The sequence below is a fragment of the Anarrhichthys ocellatus genome, unplaced genomic scaffold (genome assembly GCF_004355925.1).
Source record: "Anarrhichthys ocellatus isolate YVR2014 unplaced genomic scaffold, GSC_Weel_1.0 scaffold21, whole genome shotgun sequence".
In the NCBI taxonomy this organism is placed as follows: Eukaryota; Metazoa; Chordata; class Actinopteri; order Perciformes; family Anarhichadidae; genus Anarrhichthys; species Anarrhichthys ocellatus.
Genome location: NW_022280051.1, coordinates 4,335,482 through 4,355,200, shown reverse-complemented (window position 1 = coordinate 4,355,200; position 19,719 = coordinate 4,335,482). Strand labels below are relative to the sequence as shown.

Below are 19,719 nucleotides of genomic sequence, written 5' to 3'. Positions count from 1 at the left end.
GAGAGAGAGAGAGAGAGAGAGAGAGAGAGAGAGAGAGAGAGAGAGAGAGAGAGAGAGAGAGAGTATTGGCAGCATGCGCACTGCACTTCAACTCCCAGCACTTATCTCCTGTTCCGCTGAGCGGCATGTCAAGGAAAATGGAGTTTCTCTAATGGGAGGGCTGCGCATGATGGAACCCACGTTTGCTGTTCCTCAAAGCTCAACGCTGTCATTGAAATGGTGTATGTCACTGGAGCATGAACCACTGAGAAACCTTAAAAACACTTCAGACACAGTGAGTAACATATATACATTAATATTACTTCGTAGGACATTTAAGTGGTTCCTGGTATACCAGTAGACGGATTCATTCCACTGAATAAAGTGGAAACTCTAAAGTCACTCCACATACATACAGTAAGAGAAAGGAAAGTATTAATAAGCATGAGTCATCTATGAGTCATTCTTACTGTATTTGGGACTGTGCCATAGTGAGTGATGGCAGATGAATATGCAGATCATCCAACATACATCAACTTCACATGCATTTAGCCCATAGGGGTGTAGGACAAAGTGTTACTAATAGAAATGAAGGCAACAACTCTGAAAATGAGACCCAAGTGTAAATAAATCTGAATCATCCTTTATGAGTATTTTAAATGAAGTAGATTTAACTTGATAAACAACCGTTTCAGTGTATTACGGTCAAATGAATGAAGTCTCTGCATTGTGTTTGCTGTGACTGCATTTAACCCAACATTGATGAGAAGTCATTAAGGTGCTCAACATCTACCTACATCCATCATTTCCATTACTGGGCGCCTCCATCTGCATAGACAGTTACTCAGAACAGCTACTGAATAGAGCTTGTAGTGCGATTGTGCATCCTTTGAAGAAAAGCATTAATATACTGTATATCGACTGTGATCAGCATTAGTTTGTCACTTACATTGATGGATATTTCAGATTAATGCCATGAAGATTGATGCCAGTGCCCCAGGATGTCTCTGTTCTGACTCAACTCTGTATTTAAAAAGGAGCTTCTCCGCTCCATCCCTGGTAATATACAGCACTTTACATTCGACAGAAAGCTTTTATGAACTGGACAGAGTTTGATGGATGCATTTAAAAGGGTACGCGTGTGTGTGTGTGTAATATATAGCATCTGGGTTATATCCACTTCCAGCAGCGCACACTAATCCAATGTGGCAGGACCCTGTTGGTCAATTAACCTTGACATTACATCTTGTTACGCTTATGAGAGCAACACTCCGTCCGTGCTGTGGCTTGTTTAAGCAAACATAATGTCTGCAGCAGGGAGCATCTCATAACTATCTGCAACAATGAGAGCTGATGATAATGAAAACTGTCCCCAGAAAGGGCCGGTCTATCTCTTTGTGATTTGGTTAAATTATTTCTATTCTGTCTAGTCTGCTCCATTATTCAGATTATCATGAGAACATGTAGACGCAGCGACACAATGCATCCTGAGTTGAAGTGACGCCACATTAAGAGTGCAGGAGGTGGATTTACAACAGCAGACGACAGCAGAGAGGAGAGCAATGATTGTAATTTCGAGGCACAAAGAAAGGTAGAGCAGTTTTAATGCGCTGCACAAAGAAGAGTGCGACAGCTCTATATCATATATCATCGTGCTTACAAAAGCTCCACTCATAACACATACGTGACCCTCGAATGCTGACAAAATCTCAGAGAAGATGGAGGATCTGTTCCCCATCTGTCGACTGAGGGAAGCTGGTGCTGGTTGAGACTGATCTGGCGTGGGTTCGACCAGCACCCAAAGGCTTCTCATGGTGGGCAAACTTTCTGCAGAGCGAGGGCAGAGAGCGGGAGACAGTTGGCTTGTCGCTGCCACAGCAGCAGGCGGGCGGAGATGAAAGGCTCTGCTGATCCACCACTGTAATCCCCCCTTCACTAACTCGCTGCCTGTTGACTGTGAGCAGCCACAAAAGTCAAGTTTCTGATGCATCTCTTCCTATTTTTCTTTCAGCTCTTTGTTTTTCTTTGTCTCAAGTTACACCACAAAGTATTTTAGTCATGTAGTCTAATATTACTATATTATTAGCTGCAACCAGCAGCTGTACGACACTCGTACAAAAGAAAGATCAGTCCCAGAGTGCTCAAGAAACAGCTTTGTTGTATAAAGACAACTTAAACTTAAGTTAAATGTTGCCTGGATTTTGTCAAATCAAAAAATAATTAAAATAAAATGTATTAATTATGGCGGATTGCTCCACTAGAGGGAAAATATATCTTTTAATTAAACCTTTTTGCAGCTTTAAAAATGTTTGTGAGTGCCTTTGACTGCCTAAAAGCAGAAAGACGCTGATTTTAATAAAAGAAGAGATATATTTCCCTGAAATGTCAATCGCTTGTCTGTGTTATTTGAAATAACGGCCGGTGGAGCCAACAGTCATGGATCAAACAGCTTCTGTGCTCAGAGGTTAATTGTTATCGGGAAGTAAAGCCTTGGGTGTTTAAATAACGTACGGAGAAATTCAATACACTGGTTTCCTTTGAGGCAACCTCTCGGCTCTAAAGTCACAATATGGTTTAGTGTGATTACAAAGTCAGACCTCAGTGTGTGTGTGTGTGTGTGTGTGTCGGGGAGTGTGTGCTCATGTTTCTGTGGACGTGGAGGGATCATTCACAAATTAATTAGACGGCTTCGTTTTTGTTTCAGGAGCTACTCTTCACACACTTGGTGCAAAACAATCAGTTTAATTACCATTCATTGCCTCTGATTTCCATCGCAGTAGTGGGTGTTTTGCTCTACTTCTTCAAATGATATTTAATTCAGTTTGTATATCCAGCCAAAAAAAGTTGCTTGGGCTTTTCTTATGTGAGGATTTGGTGCTGTCCTTGGCTTTTACATCTTTGTAAATAGAATATCTCTGGGTTTTGTACAAAACAAGAAGCAATTTCAAGACGTCACACAAGCTCTAAGAACTCGTAATATACATTTTATACACTAGCTATTGACAGACTAATGGAGAAATGCTCAATAAAATATTAAGAATTGTTTTTTTTGCACAGTACAGGAGCGGATGGATATAGTAAACGACGTTATGGAAAAGATTACTCTTTTTCTCTGTCTCTGGTTCATGAAATTCTAGACCAAGTAGGTCAAATATGATGTTGTGGAGGTATTAAATAAATGACCCTGTCATGTTTAGGAAACCTTATTGACTTTTATTCTTAAGTGTCCCTCCTGAAGAGAGCCAGAGGAAATAAAACTGCCTTTTTTCCTGATGTATGTTTTATAATAAAACTATAAACTATAAACTGCTGTCCCAAAATACATTTAAAAAAAAGTTAGCTCCACCATAACCGAACTACCTCGTAATCAATATTTACCAAACTGGAATGCAGATTAGGTGAGATAACCGGATGAAATATGCATGCAAACATATTTTTGTGGCTTTTCCTTGAAAAATTGAAATTGGAAAAAAAGCGAGCACGGTAAATGTAAGACTGCGATAAAGCCTTCTGCTCTTTTTGGAGGCTTGAGCCATCAGCCAGCAGCTGTGGCTGAGGTGAAATCCCCGGCTCAGAGATATGTCCTGCAGATCCTGATGGACAGAAAAATTCTACAACAAGTTTGGCCAGTCTGACAGCCCCATGCGACCAGCCTCAAAGCCCGCGGGGGCTTAAACCAGGTTATAAGCCCCAAAAGGAAACCTTCTGCAGCAGCAATAGCTGAGCATGCAGCATCTTCTTCTCACACATTTCTTGTTGAATCTGCCGCCGGACCGACTCTCCAGACAGTATCGATATTCTGCGGAGTAAACCAGACCCGGGGCGTTCATCATCAGCTTCATCATCAGCACCGGGGAGCAAACAGTGCTTTTGTTTGAGGGGATGAGGTGAGAAAATAGTAATTTAAAACTCTGTCTGTTCTCAGAAAACTTTTCTGCCCGGGGTAAACAAAAGAAGCACACATTTATTTTTATTCTCTAGATAACAATGCCAACATGTAGAAGAAGTAATTACTCATGTCCTTTACTTTTAAAGATGATGTGAAACAGTTGTCAGGTTTGGGCCGGATGTAGTAGAAATAAAGCTTCCTCTGTGGACAAATGCACATTTGAGGAGGTTTTTGGTTGGAATGTTTGGTGATAAAAAGAGGGATGATGTGTTTTTATTTTGTGGAATAGAAGACACAGTTTTGACTGAAAGCACAAGTAAGATAGAAAACCTGAACTGAACAGCAAATAATAAATCCAGTTATGCATAATTTAGCAATTTATCATGTCTTATTGTTGCCAGATGTTTATTCTCCACTTCAAGTAATTCATTAAGACAATTCCATGGAAACCGTTCAGTGCATTAACTACTTGAATTTGCTGTTGACTCGAGCAACGAAATGAAAGATGTGGTGAATCATTTGTTCACCTGATTCGTTGAAAGTCTTATCAGAGCTGAAGGAACACTGACGGTTTCTTGTGCGTCATCGGCAAAAGTTCACACACATCCGATCATTTTTTGAGTCATGGTTCCACTGAATGGGTTGAGTGGTTTCGAATCAGAGGGAGTGCAATTACAGACACATCACATGTTGTTGCACGGCGACTGAAAAACAGCGTTTATGAAAAGGTGTGAAGCCTGAAAACTATTTTTTTTTATACTTTCTGAAAAGATATTTTTGAAATATTCAATGCAATCATGTCTTTCTGTTTGAGATCAATGTGCTTGAGTTCTTAGACGTTTCTCTTTCTGGGTGGTTAACCATGCCTGTAACCTTAGAGCCTATCAGCTGGAGTTCTTCCAATACCGATACACAGGAACCACAGCATGTGTCACTCACGACACGTTCCGTACACCCAATCACTCCTGCACATGCGCAACTTTCAACAGCGATGAGAAAGAAGCAAGATGGCTCGCTCGTTGCATCTGCATCCAAAAATCGATGATGGAAGGAGCTAAAGGTTGAGCCATCTTGCTTCTTTCTCCTCCCTGTAGGGAGTTGCACATGTGAAATAACGATCGGGCAGGTGCTAGCAGAGAGTGTAACGTTAGCCAGAGCGAGCTAAATGTTAGCAATTTGGCAATGTTTTACAGTTAAAACGGTCAAACTAGATAATAAGACATATGGCATTCATTCTTTATATGTTGTTTTTATTGCGCTGATACTCTGTGTCGTATTGGGAAGGAGAAATGAGAACATCTCTACTTTCAGCCTATTGGTTTATACATTACATGTCAAGTATTACACTTGATTAGCTTATTTCAAATCAGACACTTCCTTAATTATCACAGCATCCATCTTAATAAATGCACGATAATCAACACAACCTGGTTGTTGCATAAAACTCCACTGTTTGCAGCGGCTCAAACGCATCATGTATTGAAAGTTGTCCAGGACTGCAACTAACGATTATTTTACAGACCTGTTTCATAGATGAAAAATAGATAATGGATCGCCAGAATTCTTTTAATCTTTTGCCTCTCAGGGCTTCCCTAGAGAGAAAAAAAAGGCAGATATTTAATTTTGAAAGACTGGAGCAAAGAATATTTTTGTCATTTTTGCTTAAAAACAAATAACTAAAATAATTAGTTGATGATAAAAGTAGTTGCTCTTCTTGTTTCAGCTCTAGAATTGTCCCACAGAGAAAGTAGTGTAAACACACTCACATGGGATTTTGTTCAGCTCATTCATGAACTTGTCCTTCAGCTTGGAGAAGGCCTCGTCCTTCTCGCCGGTGCCCGGGCCGGCCATGTTGGTGGTGTTGGAGCCGGCCGTGGAGGAGGAGGCGGTGGTGGGCTCGGGCTCGGGCGCCGCCAGCGCTTCCCTTCGACTCTCACTCATTGTGCCGATGCTGGGCAGCCAGGCAGATGCTGAACAAATGGAGAAAGAGAAAGACACAACAGAGTGGGTTAGATTATTGTTCCCCCCCCCTCCTCGCTGTGACAGATGCATGTCAGAGGCAGTGTGCTCGCCTTGTCAGTTGACTGAGTTGACGCAGACCGTGTGAGCAGCTGCTGGCTCAGCCTGGGTAAACATCAGCTGTGGTCCAGAATGAATTGGCCAGCACGCTGAATTCAGAACAAAGCTACTCACTCATTGCTTAAACTCCAGATTAGCATCACAGAGCAGAGATAAAATGATTATTTATTACTCTCATACAACACAGGCAGCAAATCTCAGCACTGCTACTGGCTTAATTTAAATTCTGGGCTGTTAGAAGTCAAGCGAAACAAGTACAGTAAATAATGTCGCGCTGCACAGACCCACTATCTTATCACACCGAGCTCTTTGTACACAACAGGTGTATTTACTTAGCATTCAGGTCTTTTGTGAAGGGAGGAAGAAGGAAACAATGTGTCGCTTATGTTAACCAGAGTGTGTGTGTGTGTGTGTGTGTGTGTGTGTGTGTGTGTGTGTGTGTGTGTGTGTGTGGATCCAGTCATGTGTCCATGCATGTGCAATGCTTTAATGTACAGTATATAGCAGCATGTTGGTCATCATTTCACTGCGGGAGGTCGGTGGAAATCAAGCTTTCTTTTGAAAGTATTGTCATGTCTAGAAACTTCCAAGAGTTCACGCTGACATCTTCTAGTGTCTTGATTTGTCTGACCAGCGGTCCAAAACCGAGGGAGATTTCATTTTCTGTCATATGTGACAAAAAAAGGCAGCAAAACTTCACATTTGAGAAGCTGGAACCAGTAAATGTTTTGTATTTTTGATTGAAAAGATGATTAAAAGGCTAAAATAAATCAGCAAAATAGTTCATTTTTTGTTTGTTTCAGCTTTGTAAGCAAACGAGTAAAGCAAACTGTGAAAGTATTTGTATTACCGATGCCTTTCATGCTTACAATATATATATATCATTACAATATGTAACTTCTATGAAAACAGGAAAACAGGCATCTTTCTTTGTTTTTCCAGTGTTGTGTACTTAGTATCGTGATACACAACCGTTGATAAAAGCTGCATCATTGTGACATATCTACTGCAACCAGGAACTATATACTGTCCACTCCTTCTGTGCAGGTTGTAATTTGGCTCTGTCACCATAGCAATCAAAGAGGATAATGGCACACTAAAGCTGTAGAGTGCTTCCACCAGTACACAGTGGAGGTTGACGGCCTAATTCTCCTACTTTGCCACAGTACAGTGCTCATGAAACTCGCATTTTCCAATTATAGTATTGTTTCACGAGGGGCATTTCACTGCTGCCAACACAAACTCTTTTAAAAGGGTTCTATGCAATTGAAAATCTCAATCTGTGATATCTGTTTCTAAACCTCAGAGAGCTCAGCTCAGAATGTGGTGGCAAAATCATTCTTATATTATCTTAAAAGAAAGCTTCAAAGAGCTGAAATCCAATTCATGTTTCTTTGAATGTATAAAATGAGGTTTCCAGAAGCGGCGAGGCACTTTCGACTGAATTACAGCAGAGCTACGAAGTGTCTTCTCCATGTGTGCTCCTCAGACACAGTTTCAGTCTCCTGAATTCATCAAGACAAAGCAGATGTAGTGCTGATAGATTCACAATCATTTAAAAATGAAGAAACATACTCTGAGCTAATGTTGCCACTGTGTCGCTTCCATCTCCCAAATCAGACATTTCCTATCGCCCTCTGATCTAGAAAGAGTCATTCATGCACCTTTATCTCCCTCTACCTCGGTATTTATATCCGTCTTTGTGAAGCAGAGTCACGTAGTAGCATATTCCTTTGTTTACTTAGCTCTGACTGTAGTTGATGTGGGGAGGGAAGATCGTTTCTCATTCTCCGTACTCCTCCTGATTTCCCAGCCGATCGGGGACTTCAGTCTGGCAACCAGCCACAACCCTGTTTTTGCATAATCTAGGTTATCTCTGCTACTGTTGGAGCTGGTGCCAGCAACAGACGCAGTCAGTGTGGTTCTTTATAAACAAAGTGCACGCATCTGTGCAAAATCAATTGGCCATCGCCAACATGAAAGATTGTTCTTGAGAAACTTTGAGGGAAATGATTTGCATTTATTAAAGCTGTTGCCTGGAGAAAAGGCCCGATATAAAGGAATTATTCCCACTTATTGGGGCAAAAGTGGGTAAATATTTTACCTGGTAGTTTGAAGACAACAAGTGCAAAAAGCTGTCAAAATATCTAGAATATCTTTATCTGTGCATCACAAGTCGATGATGTCATCTGATGCTACATTGACATCAAACTGAACACACAGTCGACATGGACTATAAACTGGGAAAGTGGTATAAACAGATTTTAGAGGTTTTTTTTTGGGATGTGCATTAGCAAGCGTATAGCAACATGACATGAATGACACTAATGGACACTAATGCACACTGCCATTTCCTCTGTCAGTAGATCATGCATATCTATCAAAGAGCAGAAAGACGTCAGTGCTGCAAATGTCACACAACAACCTCCCAGTCAGCACCACGGACACATCAAACCAACATACTGCTTTAACAGTAATTAATGACCAGCAATGACGTCAATGTAGTTATAGTTGTGTGTGTGTGTGTGTGTGTGTGTGTGTGTGTGTGTGTGTATACATATGGAGAACAATGTTCTGCAAGTATAATTATCAGCAGTACGAGGTGAACTATTTCCAGGAAAGGACTTAAATCAAAGTCTTTGTGTGAACAGGTCTGAATCCCAACACAGACATTACATTACATGTACGGCCATTACATGGTGTACAACAGAAATCACTCAGGGAGACGCATACGGAGCAAAGAATACACAACATCAAAGAACTAGAGGCAATACCATTATTCCAATACAAACACCGGCTGGAGAGGAAGCAGGAGGAGGCTAATCGTGGCCTAATCCCTAAACACATTTAGTGAAGCAACAATCCAGACCAGCCTCCAAAGATGAGGTAGTGTTTGAATGTTGATTAAGAATTTGAATGTCAACTTTATGAATGAATTGAATTGTATTGCATGAATTGTATTTGTAGGTTCCGGAGATACAACACACAAGGACGGTTAGAGGGGAAGGAGAAAGGCAGCTGTTGCCAAGAGAAACAAATGAGTGTGACATAAAACACATGTGGTCGTGTGATCGGTGACGTAGTAACACTGTAAATCATTTGCTCTGTTTATAACTTGGTAACAGTCGCTAGGTAGCAAAGCTAATATGAATCACTGGTTGCTGATGAAAGTTCATTGTTTTGTGTACTTACACAACTGACATGATAAGGAGGTAATAGGCTAACAACCAATACTCGCTCCCTCTAAAGGGCTAGTTTGAGGCTTTGCCTTGAAGATCCTTCCACTTGCACACGGAGATATTGTGGTTGTAATCTTAATTACCAAGATATGTAATTAGCACCAAAATGTTCCCTCAAGCTGAACATGATAACTTCTTTGCACCATTTGTCCTATTTCATCCCCTCTGATGTTCATTCCAAACCACACAGACGCATTAATAAAGCAGAGGATGCATGACCTCGTTTAAGTACCCTACATGTAAGTAATGGCTGATAATTGGCATTCATCTCCTTATTCAGTTTTCATTTGCTTGAATTTTCAATTGTTTGAATTGTGTACATGTGGTGCCACCCAAGTTTTCTTTTATATGTATCATATGGATTGTATTTTTACCACGGGGATAATTGTAAATATGATGCTTAACTAACCATAACTGAACCAACAGTTTGAATCCCTTGTGGTGACACCGAACTCTGCAGAACAAAAGCGATTCTGACCGAGTTGTTAGCATGAGACGGGTATTCACAATCACTTCACGTTTACCAGCTGCTGCTTCTCTGCATACTGCAAAAGCATGATATCCCTGCTCCTTCCAGCTGTGACTTTAACACTTAGCTAACACTTCTTTAACATCATCTTTGTCTGTCAGCATTGTCAAGACGTGTCGTGTGGTTAGCTGCTGCTGCTGCAAAAATACTTCCAAGGAGAGACAAAAAAAATGCAGTAACTAGTTTAAAAAAAACTAGATTCTGAGCAGGAATAATTAATTAATGTGAATTTAATTTAATGTCGAGGGTTTCAAGGAACCGTCTGCTACTGTTGACAAAGCAGCCATTGGTGAACTCGGCCCTCTCAACCCCTGTGTTGCGTGGACACCTACGCATGTCCATGTTCACTCAGCCCCCCCTTGGTCTCCCTTTGAAATGCTACAAGGTTAGTGTGGGGGCTGAGCCATTGAGAGGCAGTGACAGAGATACTTCAACACAGGCGAGGACTTTTAGGGAGCACAATGACGCTCTGCAGAGTGCATGTGGGAGGCTTCCTCTATAGAAAAAGAGTTGATCACGCTGTGACGAGAGGGGGGTTCACGTAGGCTTTCACTCAATATTTCCAAGCGAGCGTCTGGTTTAAGTTAAGGGACAAAAATGCAAACATGATGGTTTCCAATGTTTGTACAAGGATGTGTAATACACAAGGAGCTACATTCCGAAAAGACAATAATTGCCCTGAAGAATTCAGCAGGCAGTGGATGCTAATGACACCATTCCAGTGAATTAGAGCCCTTTCAGACTGAGACATGCGTCTGAATGAAATAATAAATGAAATCGTTTTCCTGAGGATTGTGCGAGGCTGATGCGTCTCAATCTCCGAATCGAAATGTCAAACGGGAGACTGCCAACATGTGAGCAGTATGTGTGAGGAGGACCGCCCGTGGTGCGTGTTATGCCTCTCTCTTGACGGGCCTCACATCACTGGCAAAAATGAAACATTAATTCAGCTCAATATTTGCACCTAATGAGTACTTGGCCCCTTCAAGGATAAGAGAACAACCTCCGTCTGACCTGCGTTGTCTGCAGTACCTCACAGCAGGCGGCCCACTCGAAGAGCAAGTGGATCTGGCTTCATTTATCTTTATGGAAAACCTGAGAGCCCCGTTGACCTTTTTTCCTTTCTATCGCGACAGTATGCAATCATACTGTACAGTATATCCACTGCAACACAGGTATTCATATCTGTACTGTCACTATTATGACCCACTTGGAAGACAGCTTTGAATAATGTTGTTTTAGCACAAAATGGCCGCGCTTTCCTCTCACAGTCAGACTGCAGCATGTCCTTTCTAATCCAATGACATTGGATCTTCCCATATTGTGACCTTTGATCTAAAAGCTAATTTGATATAAAGTATGAATGTAAATTCAGGAGAAACTAGGGTATGAATTGATCTACATGTAACCTATTGTCAACCCACCCTCACTACACCGCTTGTTTCCTCTTTCTTTCTTTTTTTTTTGCTCCAACCATCTCTTTTTGGAGGTGTGCCGCTCAGGTGCAAAACCCCAACCTAATTACAGGGCCGCCAGATGGCCCAGCAGGTCCCCAATGCAGTAGCGAGGCTGGCACTCAGCTCCCTCCAATCACCTCTCTCTCTCTCTCTTCATCTTTCTCTCTCTCCCTCTAACTGGGTCAGCTCCCTCGCTCTCTACCTCCTTCTACCCTTCCTGCTATCTCCTCCGTCATCCTTTAATGTTTTTTCCACCCCTCACCAATGGAATTTTGTCTTCCAAATCTGGGCATTTGTAGTAGCATTAACATGACCATTACAATGAATAGATTAAGAGCTAACATGGAGAGGTAAAAGATTTCTTGAGTCCACATTTGGACACTGTGTTGGTGCATTGCTCTGCTCCCCACTGGTGCCAGTTTTGGCCAGCTTTCTCAGAGTGCCGGGTACACGCTGTTAGACGAAGTGATAAAGCTGCCAAAAAGTCAGCCCCACCCAGGAGCAATGCTTCCCCTTTCATCATCAAATTCAATATATTTCACAGATCACAGCCGTGTGGTACAGTAAGGAGAGCGAGACACACAGGTGGCCTTTAGCCAATAACACGACCCTCTTCTAATTGTATCGGGTTCCACGAGTTAATCATCCAGTGAATCACAAATTAAACCCATTTTATCAAGAATTATCTGCTAATCGTAACAAAATGACGTGACAGTTGTTATATATCAACCTAATTCTAACCAATTTAATACATGTACGCAGAGACGCCACAGTAGAAAGCGATGAAGCCGATATGAGAGAGCTTATCATCTACATGTACAACATGGTTAAAATTGTTAGGTCATCGTGTTTTAGCCTGAAGCTTATCAAAATTAGGATCAAAAGAAGCATGTGTTTAAAACCATTATCTGCAATTACAGCTATTTTTCTTCCTAAGGGAAATAGTCTGTATATTGTTTTTTTAAACTTTTTAAACAAGAGGAGACTAATAGTGGTCGTAAATGTTTCGTAAAAGACGAATCAAAGGCAGCGCGGGACTCACAAATGCTGCCGTAGTGCAGGGATCAACGGTCCGGATCAATAGGGAAGTGCTTTGATTAAACGAGCAAACAGAAACTCTGCTCTTGAGTCTTAGGCAAATACAGGAGCCAGAAATAAGTGCGCACATTTGATTTGAATCCAGAATCGGTGGTTAATATTCCCTTCATAACAATTAAATGCTAATGAAGTCACATTATGTGCTTTCCGACACATAACTGCAACGGACTTGTAACAGTTGCTGACAGATGTGAAACCAGTCGCAGGTGGAAAGCATGGGAATTCCTGATGTTTAAAGTAATCCTGAGGAAGACACTCAAACACTAATAATCCGAGCAAGGACGCTGTTTTGATCCCAAGGGAACGCGAACAGTGTAATTACAATGAATTAGACAAAATAAACTCTAAGCGAATTAAAGCTTGTGTTTGCATGCATAATAAAGTGCTGCAGATGAATTTGAAATGAAAAAGTAATTCAATGCTTTATAGACCATTTCACTATTCAACAGTAATGATTCACGTGATCTTTATTGAATGACTGTGGCTCAATATAACGTGTAGAAGAACAAGTGCCATTCAGGTCTGGTCTTAGTCATCAATGTCATTTAACGGCTGTGATGTTTAACAGTATATTGTTTTATGAACGGTTCAGATCGTGAACTTGTTTTGGGCTGAGACATGCTTGGATAACAAAGAACAGCTTTTGCATCTCAATCTTTCCACTTATTTGCATTTGTATTTTACAGTCTGCACAAATTTGCACTCCTACAAGATGAAGGGCACAATTTAACAAAACAACAAAAGAATCCCTTCACTTCAGAAACAGTTATTTCCACTCCAAACTACAAATACAAAGAGGTTGAGTCTCTCCATTCATATTTGCTGATAGACTGGTTAGTACTATGTAATTGGTTTCTTAATGGCAACCATGCAATTTATTGTAAGGAAAAAAGACCTTAACCAAAGTTTAAGCCAAAAGCTGTACTTGTGCATATAAATGTTACTAATGAGTCTGTTTGGTCATCCAGGTAGAAAAAGCGATTCATGCGTAAAGCACAGTCGGCAATCTTCCAATCAAGCATCATCAAACCATTTGCTGTGTCACTGCTGCTTCACAAGAAAAAACGAAAAGTTCCATGAAGTCAACTGGCACCGGCGCACGTAAAAGCATCAAACCAATTCAGCCCAATAAACTCCAAAGTGCTGTTGCAGGCAGAAAGCCTCACAGTGCAGCTAAACTTTGTGGAAGTGTTTGAGGAGGACACGAGTTAGTGAACTGGCACATTAATTACTGGCTGTCAGTCAAGTCTTCACCACAATCTGCTGGACAGTCATTTGCAACAGGGTAGTTGTCCAGCGCAGCCTCTTTACTCACCTGAAGCCAATCTCAGGGGGTAATGGAACTGGAAAAAGTTATTAACCCTGCTTTGCAGCAAGGGCATGACAGCTCTATTAAGCCAGTGCACAAAGATTCCCCCATTTTCAATTACTGCTTCCGAAGCAGTGAGGAAAGTTAGAAGAAGCAGCCGGAGAGAAAGACTCGTGGGCCTCAAATCTCAGCAGCTCTTATCGTCTTCTCTTGTTCCTCACACAGCGCAGGTCCGACACACTGCCTGAGTTGTCGGTGGATACGTTCAGTCTATTTATATGACAAACATCGCAAGGAAGGCACACCCACTGGCAAATGGGCCCGTCAGGCCGGGGCTAAATGAGAGGCTGGGGAGTAGAGTACACCCGATGAGGTCGTTCGTACATTCAGATGGCATTAAATGATGTCGCCGTGATTTGAATACTGCGACTATTGTGGCCTTTATTAGAGGAGAACTCGATTTAATATGAGCGTCAATGGTCAAGGTTACACCACTCTACTTCTCTTCAATGTGATTTTTGTTATTTAGACTTGAGCAGCTACACACACACACACACTGATGTGCGATTCAAAAAGCAAAGCCTGCAGTAATGAGGAGAAAATACTGTAGGGATATCTCTCTTTGTATTTGAGCCTTGAGCTTCGGATTGGCCATCAAAGACGCGTAACTGACAAATTACTCACACAGTAACTGCTGTTGATCTGTAATGGTCCACCGTTTCTCGGCCCTAGCCTTCGTTAAACAGGGATCAAACACTTCAGTCGGCTGGATGACTTGTTCTGTTCTCTATTACGCTGGCAGATACAGTTTGAAGGACTTTTAAAACCCACCTCCCACATTCAGCGACCCTTAGCCCTGGTTGCGTGCTTAGTTGGCTGCGAGGCTGGAGGGGAGGTTGAGGACCAGGTCTCATACAGCAGTGCCTGGGGAGTCCTGTCTGTTGCAATCAGGCTGATGTGGGAGGCCATGCCAGGGGCCATGGTGGGACTACTGGTAGGTTAGTCACACAGATAAAGGGAGGCTAGTAGCTCAACCACTTCCTGCCGCAGGGTCACCCTTGAGGGAAATCTGCCCGGCAACCGCTGGCTCTGTGACAAACTGGGAGAGGCACAGAGCGAATGACGGGGTTTTAAAGGTCAAGGAGCGAGACTAACCCTTGAGCGGGCAATAGATACACTCCACAGAGTAATAGAGTACGTCATTGAAGATGTAGGACTGTGCTGCTAACCTCCGATAATCTAAACTCAAAACATCTTTCCATCTAATTGTGATTAGAAAGACATGAATGTTTTTGGAGTGCTTCATCTCAGGGAGCCTTGCAGCAAAGCCTTGCAGCTTTGATTTTATTTAGCTTCCACCCTCCAGCTTCTTCTTCTTCTTCTTCTTCCTGCCCACTCCTTCACGCCTCCCTCCGCAGCACCATGCCTCCAGCAGGGCTCCGCCACAGATATCACAACTGACACGGTTTATCAAGGCAAATAATCTGGAAGGGAATTATTGCGTGAAGTCTGGACTTCAAACGGCAGCAACTCATTTCAAGAACACCAAGGGTCACTATCACCTCAAGAGTCTCCAAATTTTAAAAATACTCTTTTGCTTGCCAATACAAATGAAGAGATGGACGCGGTGAATGTTTGGAGATCTGGGAAACTTCCATGAGGAGCAAGCGATCTGTTCTTTCTTCCCCGTTTGTTGCTTCTTTGGTTACAGATGACGGAGCAGATTCAGCCGCTGCACACCCCTTTTCTGCGTCCGTGTCAAAAAGACACGTCCCCACAGCTGTTAATGTTCTCAAACAGACGGACCTTCAAGTGCTCTTTCCAGACACTTGGCAGCTGACCTTTTAATTCTGTTGAGAGAGTGGAGTGTGTGCAGTTTACTGATGATGTCGCCCTGGACTGGCTCAAACAAGGAATGGTTTAAGCACCCGGTGACTAAGCCGATGAATATGCGCCGTCTCATCACAATTCTCATTTGAAAAAGTGATTCAAAATGCAAAGAGGAGGGTTTTTTTCGGCTAAGTTGTGCGTTTAAGAGAAGAGGCCGTTCTCGTCCCACACTTGGCGATGACCTCACTCAAACTTCCTTCTCAGCAGTAGTAATAAAACATTAACCATCACTGCCTTCTCTGACTCGCTACTTGACAAAAATGGACGGACTGTGAGTTTCAAGAGTTTATGCCGAGGGGCTAAATCACACAGCGTCAGAACCCATTTGAGTCGGGGTGAATTTCGGGTCACCAAACATCCGCATTCGACTCAGCGACGGAATAAATCAGCTCGTCCAGGAAGTCTTCGCCACAAACACCCACTTCCTGAGTCTAATTGACACTTTGCAACAGATTGGTGGTCTGATTTCACATTTGAGTCACAGGATGTCTGAACCCCTTATTTTTTTTAATACACACACAATCACACTTACACACAAAGGTGACAGATTCCTAATCCCATAAAGGTGCGATGCGAGCGTGTGATCGGAAGGTGACAAAATATTCAGCTTCAGAAATAACAGTCCAAATCGGTGCGGCACAATGGGGGAGAATGAGCTGATCAGGATATCAAGCTTCACACGCTCGCTTTCACATTGGCATCCTGACTTTTCCCTCAATTCATGTGTCTCCTCATCGTGTCCGTTACCATCGCACACTTTGATGTTGGCCTTTTCTCCTTGTCCGTCCATTAGAAAGCCTCCCCCCCCCCACTGGGCATCCTTTTATACGCCTACAGCCTCTCGCAACGTTTCCACCCACACACTTTGTTTGAAAAGCAGCATGCCTGCCAATGTCCAACTAGCTCAATAATTGTCACAAATAATAATTTCGCTGTGCTCAGTTTTCTTCCCAGCAGCACAAAGTAAGAAATTGACATCAGAAGTACCTGATGAATATCCAGTGAATAGGAATTTGACCTTTTTGGAGAGGCGGCAAAATAAAAAGATGCAATCATTTTCCATCATTGAACCAGAGTGAGCTATCAGATGGGATCTTACTGGTGCTGTCATTTAACACAATAGCCTCCCTAAATCATACTCCACAGTGGCAGGGTGGCATGAAGAGTGAGACTGAACTCATTGACAGTGGTGGCAGCTTGATAAGATAATATTGTGAGGGTGACATTGACCAACAATCTTTCAGCTTATCGTTTGCCATCAGGCGTCCAGCGCGAGTTGTGATTTTATCCGTTCTGAGAGCGACTCTCTCATTTGCATGCTGCTGTTATTGTCGTGACCTCAGGTTGAGAAAAAAAGCTCCAGAGGCGCAGAGAGACGGAGCAGGAAGAGAAAGGAGAGAAGAGACAGATGTGTCAGTCGTATATATTTCTTTCTAGTGCTTTGATATATCTCATCCTCACAGCTCAGATGAGGGGCATAGCACAGGTGATGTTGGGTTTCAGCGACAGAAACCTACATATGGCACACACTTGACAGGCAAACTTGATACCATCAAAGAGATTTCTGTTCCTGTGAGCATCAAGTGTGTAGATTTGGATCAGATGCAGCAATATCATGAAATTGAGTTGAAATTGCTCTTGGATACGACAGTCTGCTGTGCAATAGAGAGATGGAGCACTAAGATGGACGTTTGGTGGCATACGGAGGGTAAGAATTGGACAATATGCTAACTTCCTCCATGCTTACAGAGGTGTCCCTTGCAGTTGACCCTGTTTTACTGCTTTATCTAAGCAGACAGGACAAGACAACTCCGGCTGGCACCGATGATTATCTTTAAATAACTAGTTATTATTTGGGCTGTAAAATGTCAAATGTTGATATCATTAAATTGCTTGTTTTGAACCGGCGAAACCAATTAATGGTGTTATAACACACACGAAACCAGCAAATGCTGACATTTAAAAAGCTCAGTCTTTGAACGTTTGAGAAATGGCTTAAAGCAATTATTGAGCGACCATTAAAAACTGCTGTTGCTCAATCAGTCGATTAATTGCCCGTGATTTCACATTCAAAAGCCTTTTCTGTCAGCTTTCGCTTGACAAGGGAGACGGATGGACAGACGGAGGCATATCAGAAACACATTAGAAGGTAATGTATCGCTGCTCCTCTTCCACAACCAGCCACCGACCTCCGACCTCTACGACCGACTTACTGGTCTTGACACTTGGAGACATAATCATAATCATGATGATCCCAGTATTGGCAGACACGGCTCCAAACCAAAACATCTGCTGTAGTCGTACCTCCAGGCAACAACAGAGAAGCCTCCCCACCTCCCACCTCCCACGGCCCACATGATAATTATCACTGCTGGCTGTGGCGGAGCCGTTCACGCTGCCATGTCCTTTCAATGCTCCAGTGAGTTTTGGGTACTGCATGGTCCTGTGATTAAAATAAACGAGGTCTGTGGGAGTGTATGTTATTTGAAATCAAGACTGCCTCTCGTTGATTTGGTAAACTTATCTTCATTGAGTAATCTGAACGTGTTTGTATACTGCAGATACTATGAGCACTGTCACGGGAGCTGTCCGTAGTGCTGAAGAGGCATAAAGTACTTTACGCTAAACAGGAAGAGCTACTTAGAACTAATGGGTGAATTAAAACAGACTGGAACTAAATGACCATTTTACATGTTTGAGTTACGGGTCCTACATAGCCTGCCGTTCTCTGCAAAGCTTTGCATTCATTTTCTGTCTTTACTGTTTTGCCTCACCTATTCTCACTGGGTTGAAGTGGGCTGGGCTCAAATGAAGAAAAGGGTGTGTCACATACTTTTGTGCTCCAATCACAGTTTGGCAATATTTAAATCCAAATCTGATCACAGTTGGTCGCTTCTTTACTTACGTTGCTACGCCACTGTCAATCAAATGTGATCAGACCCTCGCCTACACAGTTCTTTTTTCACTTTTATTACAAGTCATCTACATTACCCGCTAGGTAGCTTAGCCTGTCGCCAAATCCAAATCACCCACACTATCCGTCAATATATTTAGTCATTATCTAATTCTATATGAGCCGTCCAGTTTTCAAGGCATTCTTGGACACAATGACTGGATATTAGAAAGGGAACGTTTCAGCTGCCATCTTGTACTAAGTTGTGATTTTTTTTTTGTTGGCTCTGCCAGCTCAGTTACACAACACTTGAGATGATTCCTGCCTCCAGAGAAGCTCTGCCACAGAATTTGTAAGTAAGTAAACTCCAATCTGCGCAACTTTGCAGGGAACTGCATCTGACACACCACCCTGTCAGAGTGGATCAGGCCCAGGACCAAAACCCCCGTACACATCCAATTTCACTGCATGTCTTAATTCCAAGTGGGCTGTTGAAATCTCCCACCCACCCGTATAAAGCTCTCTGTCATGGCTTCTCATGAGTCACTGAGCCTTCTGACTTCACCGATCCCCCATTTATAGCCACTCCATCAACACTTTTTTTTTTTTTTTTTCACAAGGAACAAGCATGAAGATTCCACATGGATTCAAATGAGACGTTTGCTCATTCACATGCAGCGCAAAAAGCTTTCACAGATGACTAAAGCTACGAGATGACGAGCAGATGCTGCAAACACTTCAGCCTTTTGTCTACATTTTCAAATCCAGAACGGAATAATCACCCACAGTATAAAAGTCAACGGGCTGCTGATTAATGGGGCAATAAGTAAAACATGTTTGCTGCCCTGGGGACAATCAACAATGTGATGGTGAATGACAAGTCAAATATCGTTTCTCCAGGTGTTCAAACTTACCTTTTTTATGCTCTAAAGCAAAGCTTCACCCCATCCCATTTGAAAACATTATCTTCCTAACCACCTGTTACCCATAAACCCAAAGAAATTCACGCCAAACACAGATTTTTCAGCCTGAAAAGAGATATCACCATTACTGTGCTCTGCATAATGACAGACTGATACATTTTCTTGTCGTGTTTCTGTTGGATTTCAGCTCTAATTAGCCGGCAAGATGAAAAGACAAGTTATATCAGAGATTATCTAATGTATTTTTTAAGTTTAAAGAGACAGGAAAGCTGAAGACAAGATCCTCAAGGTGTGTCTCCAGCAAGGACGCTTTAAGCGGCGGTAGAAATGGAACTCCTATTGATTCAAGTCAGCTAACTGATTGGGGTGTTGGGCTGGAGAAGAGAGTGCCCCCTGAGGGAGATAAACAGAGCTGCGGACACAGAGTGACAGCG

At 42.4% G+C, this 19,719-nt stretch overlaps 1 protein-coding gene across 5 annotated transcripts in view; it reads right to left on the bottom strand.

The window, feature by feature from the left end:
• syt1a (synaptotagmin Ia) overlaps positions 1-19,719 on the bottom strand; it is a 128,217-nt gene that overhangs the window by 29,971 nt on the left and 78,527 nt on the right. For all 5 annotated transcript variants that reach the window (XM_031859053.1, XM_031859048.1, XM_031859052.1 and 2 more), the window contains one exon: positions 5,635-5,838. In XM_031859053.1, the coding sequence (XP_031714913.1) occupies positions 5,635-5,809 (175 nt within the window). In that variant the 5' untranslated portion in view covers positions 5,810-5,838. The remainder of the gene's footprint in view (positions 1-5,634; positions 5,839-19,719) is intronic.